The sequence below is a fragment of the Triticum dicoccoides genome, chromosome 5B, assembly GCF_002162155.2.
Source record: "Triticum dicoccoides isolate Atlit2015 ecotype Zavitan chromosome 5B, WEW_v2.0, whole genome shotgun sequence".
Lineage (NCBI taxonomy): Eukaryota > Viridiplantae > Streptophyta > Magnoliopsida > Poales > Poaceae > Triticum > Triticum dicoccoides.
The window spans coordinates 452358341-452365962 of NC_041389.1; the positions used below are offsets into that span (position 1 = coordinate 452358341).

Below are 7622 nucleotides of genomic sequence, written 5' to 3' on the forward strand. Positions count from 1 at the left end.
TAATCTCATTGCCATAGGTGCCTTAGAATGTTATTTTGATTTGTGACGGCACAGCATCCTCATCCCTTTCATTGAAGCAAAATTTACATCCGGCAAGCTCGGCCCCCTCGTTTCTCTGGCGTGTGGGCCTGTATGCTTTGTTTGGGCGGCCTCACTGTGAGCTGGTAGTGTTGGCTTATTAGGCCTTCTCAGTTAGGGGTCAAACTGATTCTCGAAAAAAAAAGATAGGGGTCAAACTTTGGTCATAAATTTAATTTGTATCTATATCAATATGTACGTACTTATATACTCCCTCCGTCCGGAAATACTTGTCATCAAAATGGATAAAAGGGGCTGTATCTAGACGTATTTTAGTTCTACATACATTTCTTTCTATCCATTTTGATGACAAGTATTTTCTGATGGAGGGAGTAGTATATAAGTACGTACTCCTTCCGTCCAGAAATACTTGTCGGAGAAATGCATACAAATAAATGTATCTAAAACTAGAATACATTTAGATACATCCATTCCTCTAACGAGTATTTTCGGACGGAGGGAGTACATATAACGGAAAAAAAAATGATGTGCTTGGTTGTTAGCCGGGTTTAGGATTGATGATGTAAAAGATGGATCAATTAACAACATACCCCCTCCGTTCCTAAATATTTATCATTTTAGAGATTTCAACAAGTGACTACATACGAAGTAAAATTAGTGAATCTACATTTTAAAATATGTCTATATACATCCGTACGTGGTAGTCCATTTAAAATCTTTAAAATTACAAATATTTAGGAACGGATGGAGTAGATTTTTGGGGTGCTAGTTCGGACATGGGACATGATTCCTTGTCAAAAGATTGGGTGAACAACTATCTTTTTTACCTGCTCGTCGTCTCAGATCTGCGCGGGAGGACGCATCCTGTGCAACGAGCCATCTGATGCAAGTGCACCAATGCAATCTGAGCCGCTGGATGCACGATGCAGGCGTATCATCGATCCAGATCGTGAGCTAGGGTTACTGAAATTGGCCCCGACGCCTCTCTCGCCCGGTCTCCTGGGCCTCCCGACTTTCTCCCCTCTCTCATGTGTATCTACTTCCGGCGCCTCCGAAGCACCTGCACCCCTCCTCGGCTTCAAAACTGTTCGCAGCATGGTACAGCCATGTGAGTAGAAACATGTTACAACTCAGTATGATGCCAACATATTTCAGCAATACTTCTCATGTATATGTCCCGATGCACGTAAATTGAATCCATATACATGTGCTAGCAGCAGACTGACAGTACAGGTGGACTTTATTAACTGTAATTAGATACTTTGTTTGATTAGGCAATTCTTCAATCGACCCATAAAATTTTCAGATTTGCCATACTTATCTTCTTTTTGATTTTTCTGTAACACATTATATTAGATTGCAGGAGTGAAGCAGCGGCAAGTACGGACTAGTTTTTTTTATAGACGAGTAAGATCAGCAATGTTGCAGAAATTCCCTACAACATGAAGTTTAATCTTATCCAACCATGTTATTTTGGTGACCTCTCCTGGTTCATATGCATCTGAAAGTTGATGATTTTTGTGATTTTCAGGTATTGTCTGCATGTTTAGCTACAGGCTCGTCTATAAGAAAAACAAGTTTGTTGTAGAAACTAGTGCTCTACTTGCATCAACTTGGTCTCTTTCAGATGATCTCGGGAGTTGCATGGCGCTCATTCATTTGCCTAAAGCAAAGAGATATTATTGTCTGAATGCTTCAGTCGGAATGCACCTCTACCTCTGATTCTAATATGATTGATGTATGTGTGGAGGAACAATCACATGTACAATAGCTCGAAAATGTCGAAATTGAGAGCAGGTGGCATTCTTTTTATGAATTATCAGGGGCCTTTTGGATGCTATTCGCCCTAGTACAAATAACAAAACCACATTAGTAAAACCTTAAGACATGCATATTTTTTGACGGTTGTTATAATACCTCTTTTTTTTGGTTTACGATATGCTCTGACCACAACATTTGGTTAGAGCAACACTTGCCACAGACTCCATGCTGCCTATTTGTGGAAATTTAATGACTAAACATTACATGCATCATGAATTGGTAAGATGACTAACTTACTAACAAGTGGCACATGGTAGTATTGTTACTTCGTGTGCATTAGTAGAATGTGGATCAGAACAAGAAAAAAGATATTGGGAATATAATGTAATTGGGCATATTTCAGGCACAAGAAGAACTAATAATGCTTTTAGCATGTTCAATTGGACATCATAGGTGCACTTCCCATTGTAATACCAATGATAAGTTCGTCGTGAAACGTAATGATGTTGAAGAAGAATGTCAATCCTACTGCTACATTTGCCAAGATATGAATATGTCCTGCCATACTTTGACTACGTGAATGGCGAAGCAATGTTTGGAATTAGTAATTGGGGGCACCTTGCATATCAGTGAAATTAGGTGAACTTGTAGTAACAAACTTGTCGTGGAGCTTGAGAGGTATTTTGGTGAGTTGCTAATGTTATTTTAGTGAACTTGATGTCGTGGAGCAATTCTGAACTTCCATGGACGCGGCATGGTAAATGCTGATGAGGCATCATTCCTGCACTCGCTAACTGAGTAGGCGTACTGTATTAAAAGTATGAACAACATTCTGGTAATGAAGATGCAATCACTTTCCTTGCATTGATATGCATGGCATTTCTCACTGTCTCCAGTTACCAAAGTTGGGGCTGCTTTTTATTCACTCGCCTCACCTGTATGTGCTGCTGTTGTTTGTTTTCTTTACCTGCAAATATTGCAAATTTGGTTCGAAAACAGAAAGGGAACTCTAAAATACTTCCTCATGCATTCTGATGAGCAGTTATGTGGTCTTCGGGGGTGTTTTAGAGGGTGCTTGGATACGTTTTAGTCCCATGACTAAAGGTAGTGGGACTAAAACTTGGTAGCCTCACCCATGCTCGGATCCAAATAGTAAAGAGACTAAAATCAAGTTAATGAGCATTTATTATCCTCCAAACCCTTCAATCCAGAACTCGCCTGTGTTAAAGGAGAGGAGTTAAATGAGGAGAGAGAGGACTAAACCATATTTTAGTAGGGGTACCCCGACTAAAATTTTTTAGTCACAAGACTAGTTTTAGCCCCTCTTTAGTCAGGGGTGCTTGAAACTTTAGCCTCTTAAAGAGACTATTTTTAGTCAGACTAAAATAAGTCCCTTGGATCCAAACACCCTATTAGACTAATAATCTGACTGAACCAACCAATCAATAACCCCTATATATAAGAATTGAATGGATCGCTATAATAATCCGTTCCAAACCAACCAATCAATAATCCCCGGTGTTCCCCAATGTCATTTGGATGATCTGGATAAGCCACATTTCCCTCAAAAAACTGTTCATTTTTTTTGAAACGGAGGCAAAAGCTTTGCCTCATCTCATTAAAAAGAAGGGGAATAACAAAGTCTGCAGAGGGCCATTACACCTCACACAAATGTAAAAAAAATACAATTCTACTCTCGCGGCATCAAAGAACCCAAATGCTTCGCCCCTGCGATAATCCAGAGCCTCGCCTCCGCTTTAATAGCCTCGACCAACACGCTTGGCAACCTACATACATGCTGGAACACCCTCGCGTTTCTCTCTTTCCACACTTCCCAAGTAACAAGCATGATGAGTGATGAAATCGCCTTCCTCCTATGTCCACGCCTAAGGACCACTGCCGACCACCACTCTTTGACCATGGGGATCCCGCTCCAGGCCGCCACATTCAGTTCGGGGGCATCCACCCAAACTCTTATTGCATTCCAAATGCGGGCAGAGAACCTGCATTGGAAGAGAAGATGAGCTGCGGTCTCTGGCTCCCTCTTGCAAAGTTGACACAAAATGCAGTTGGGCCACCCTCTTCTTTGCAGTCTGTCGGCCGTCCAAATTCTATCCTTGATAACTAACCACGCAAAGAACTTGCACTTGGGCGGTGCCCAGTTCTTCCATACCACCGTGGTCATGTTGGAGGCGATTGCACCTTCGAATTGGGCCCTATAGGCCGAGGCCGAGGAATAGATACCATCGGCGGTGAGGTTCCACTTGATATCATCGGGTATGTCGTCCTATAGGTGTACCGTAGTGAGCTTCCCCCAAAGGGCGCAGAACTGTTCAATGTGTTCCACCGAGAGACCTCCAGACATGTTGATCCATTGTATCCAATGGTTTTCAAGCAAGGCTTCTCGCACAGACTTGTTCTTGTTGGCAGAGATCGCCAAAATGGCCGGTGCAATGTCCTTGGGCTTCATTCCATCTAGCCAGGGGGAGAGCCAGAAGCGTGCCAGTCTACCGTCGCCGACATAGGTCGTCGTGGCAGCATAGAATAGATCTCTGTCAGTGATGTCGCATGGGTTTCCGATGCCCACCCATGCCCTGTGCGGCTCCTTCCACTCATACCAAAGCCATCGCAGCCTCAGAGCCCGGGCATACATACGAATACCAAGGATACCCAGCCCACCAAGCCTCTTTGGTCTACACACGAGTTTCCAGCTGACTTTGCACTGGCCGCCGGAGACCTTATCCGAACCAGCCCAGAGGAAAGCTCTCTCAATGCCCACAAAGTCGGAGATAGTACCCTCCGGAAGTTTGAGCGTCGTGGCATGGAAGGTGGCCAGGGAGGAAAGCACGGACTTGACGAGCTCAGCCCTTCCCACAGTCGTGATGAGCCGACCCTGCCAAGGCACCAGCTTCCCAGCAGCCTTGTCCAGGAGGTGTTGGAGATCGATCTTCCGCAAACGATGGACCGAAAGAGGCAACCCAAGATATCTCAGCGGGAAGGCAGCGCGAGTAGCCGGGAAGCACTCAAGGATGTCGTCAAGATTGAGGCCATCACAGCGAATAGGGGCCACCAAGCTTTTCTCCAAATTTGTCACAAGGCCGGTGACCTCACCAAAGCCCTCCAGCAGGGAGGTAAACTGTTGAACGTCCTCCTTGAAGGGAGTCACAAACATTACGGCGTCGTCAGCGTACAGGGAGGTGCGCATGCGGGTGCTCCTCCCGCCTATCTGGTGAAGCTTGCCCTTGCGTGTGGCAGTGTCAAGGATGCTTTGGATGGGGTCAATTGCTAGGACAAATGGGAGAGGTGAGAACGGATCTCCCTGTCGAAGGCCCTTGTCATGCCAAATAGGCCCACCAGGAACACCGTTGATTTGAACTCTGGAGGATGAGGAGCGCAATAGGACAACAACCATATCTCTGAATCTGAAGTTATGCTAGTGTGTCTTTCTAGGTGGAAGACGCCTTCCGGTCTTTCATATATATATATATATATATATATATATATATATATATATATATATATATATATATATATATATATATATATATATATATATATATATATATAAAGACTGAGAGAAGCTAGTGATTCACTCTTACTCCCAGTCCCAGGAGAAATAAACTTGTGCCCATCAAATATTCGACGAACATCTCATCTCTTATAGCCTGCCTACCTAACACTCCAAACTCGTCGATTTCTTTAGTAAGCAAACGTTGCATTTCCTTCCGTTAATGATAACTGGTAATGGTTCTGTTGAAAGCACGCATCAAGTTTACAAACTGCTGCCACACATTAGCATTTCAAAACAGTTCACCCTAAATAAAACATTGACGCATGCATGTATATGTAATGTATGTTTCCCTTGGCGTTTCAGATTCCCATGATCGCAGAGTTAATGGAGAATCCATCCCAAGAGAGCACGTATGTAGTGGATGATCAGAACCCAAGGGGCCACATGCAGGATGCTGCTGGCCATTCGTCTCCCTGCCATCTAATTCAAAATCCCTCGGCCCTCGCCGGGACCGTGCGGTTCCAACTGGGCGCCAGTCCAGACGCTTCGTCACACACGCTGCCCGTACTGCACGTAGCTCTGGCCTCGCTGTCTTTGGGGAAGTGAGACGGCGATGTCGATGGTGACGCCGGTGGCGATCCCCGTGGAGGGGAAGAAGGGCGAGAAGAAGGCGGCCAAGTGGCTGGGGCACTACTCGTCCGCGCAGAGCATCCTGGTCGTCGGCGACGGCGACTTCTCCTTCTCGCTGGCGCTCGCCACCGCCTTTGGCTCTGGGGAGAAACTCGTCGCCACGTCCTTCGACTCCTACGGTTCGATGCCCTTTCAGCTTTCTCCTGCCGCGCGCTTGATCTTATGTTTGCATGCAGGACGCACAAAAGGGTTAGGGTCTGGATAGTGATCGATGATTACTTGAGTGCCTTAATTTGTGACTCGACCGTTTCTTTGTATAAATATTTATCTATTTTCTCTGCCGTTTGACGCTGGCAATCATCTTGGGGACGGTACAGTTCATCTGGTCAGCATGTACAGCAAAGCGGAATCAAACGTAGCGGAGCTCAAGAGTCTGGGCGCCACGGTGCTACATAGTGTCAGTGTGAAGAAGATGAAGAAACGCACCGATCTCATGTCTAGACGGTTTGACCGAATAGTCTTCAATTTTCCCCACGCCGGGTTCATAGGGAAGGAGAATCAGGTGCATATGATCAAGTACGCGTGCTCACTCTCTCGATACATAATGTGGCCATGTTCTTCATTTGTCTATTTCTTTCCCATTATTTGTCTGACACTTCGTATTACTGACATTTTCCTGTGTTGTTGCAGCGCCCATCGGCTGCTGGTGCAAAGGTTCTTCCGCAACGTGAGCAAGATGCTCCGTCCCCTCGGCGAGATACACGTCAGCCACAAGACGGGGCAGCCATACGACAGATGGGAGATCGAGGGTCTCGCCCTCGAGTTTTCGCTTCTCAAGTTTGAGATGGTCGCCTTCCGTAAAGAGGATTACCCCGGGTATAACCAGAAGAGAGGCGACGGTGACAGGTGCGACGAGGAATTCCCTCTACGCAACGGCTGCACTTTCAAGTTCCAGCGCTGGCCTCGCTGAACTCTCGCTGGCGCCGCCGTAAGATGGGGCTTTTAATTACGAGCAACTTGTGACGCTGCATGACCGTCGCATCGCATGGTTTCCATGATGTATCTGCGACCGACTTCCATGGGCATGGCGTACGTGCATGCTCATGAGACATCGACCCATCCCTGTGTAGATTACTACTCCTTGTATACTTCCATGTAGTACGTATTTTATGAATTATGATGGCTATCGTGGTAAAAAAAAATCACTGGCATATCTTTTCATTCGTACACTTCCATGGAGTACGTATTTTATGAATTATGCTAGCCATCGTGGTAACTTTTTTTTTCATTTGCGTGTCTTTTCATTCGTAGGTAGGAGACAACAATCCCCTTCGTGTTTTTTCGTCGTTACCAATTTTCCCAGATCAATCACGTTTATGTTCTCCCTAAAAATCAGGGATTTGTTTCACTTTCCCAGGGCAACTGACCTCCTCTTCCATACGCTTTCTCCTTCCCATGCCGCCGACACCGATCTGCACACCCTTCCCTTCTCCCCCAGGCCGCGTCTCTCTCTCTCTCTCAAACCATGGCCGCAGGCCGGGACCTGTCGCGACTACAGACGACCGACGAGACAACATTCTGCTCCATGTGCGCGCGTCGGGAATGTAGAGGAAGGCTTGACGGAGATGGCTGCCATTGACGCTGGATGTTGGGGCAGATCGCCACAAGTCTGACCCTACTG

At 45.8% G+C, this 7622-nt stretch overlaps 1 protein-coding gene across 1 annotated transcript; it reads left to right on the forward strand.

Moving 5' to 3' along the window:
• The first annotated feature begins 5924 nt into the window (after positions 1 to 5924).
• LOC119309709 (heavy metal-associated isoprenylated plant protein 41-like) lies at positions 5925 to 6911 on the forward strand. Its single transcript, XM_037585656.1, has 3 exons — positions 5925 to 6120; positions 6319 to 6517; positions 6632 to 6911. The coding sequence occupies exons 1-3, from the start codon at positions 5925 to 5927 to the stop codon at positions 6909 to 6911; spliced, it is 675 nt and encodes a 224-aa protein (XP_037441553.1).
• The last annotated feature ends 711 nt before the right edge of the window (positions 6912 to 7622 follow it).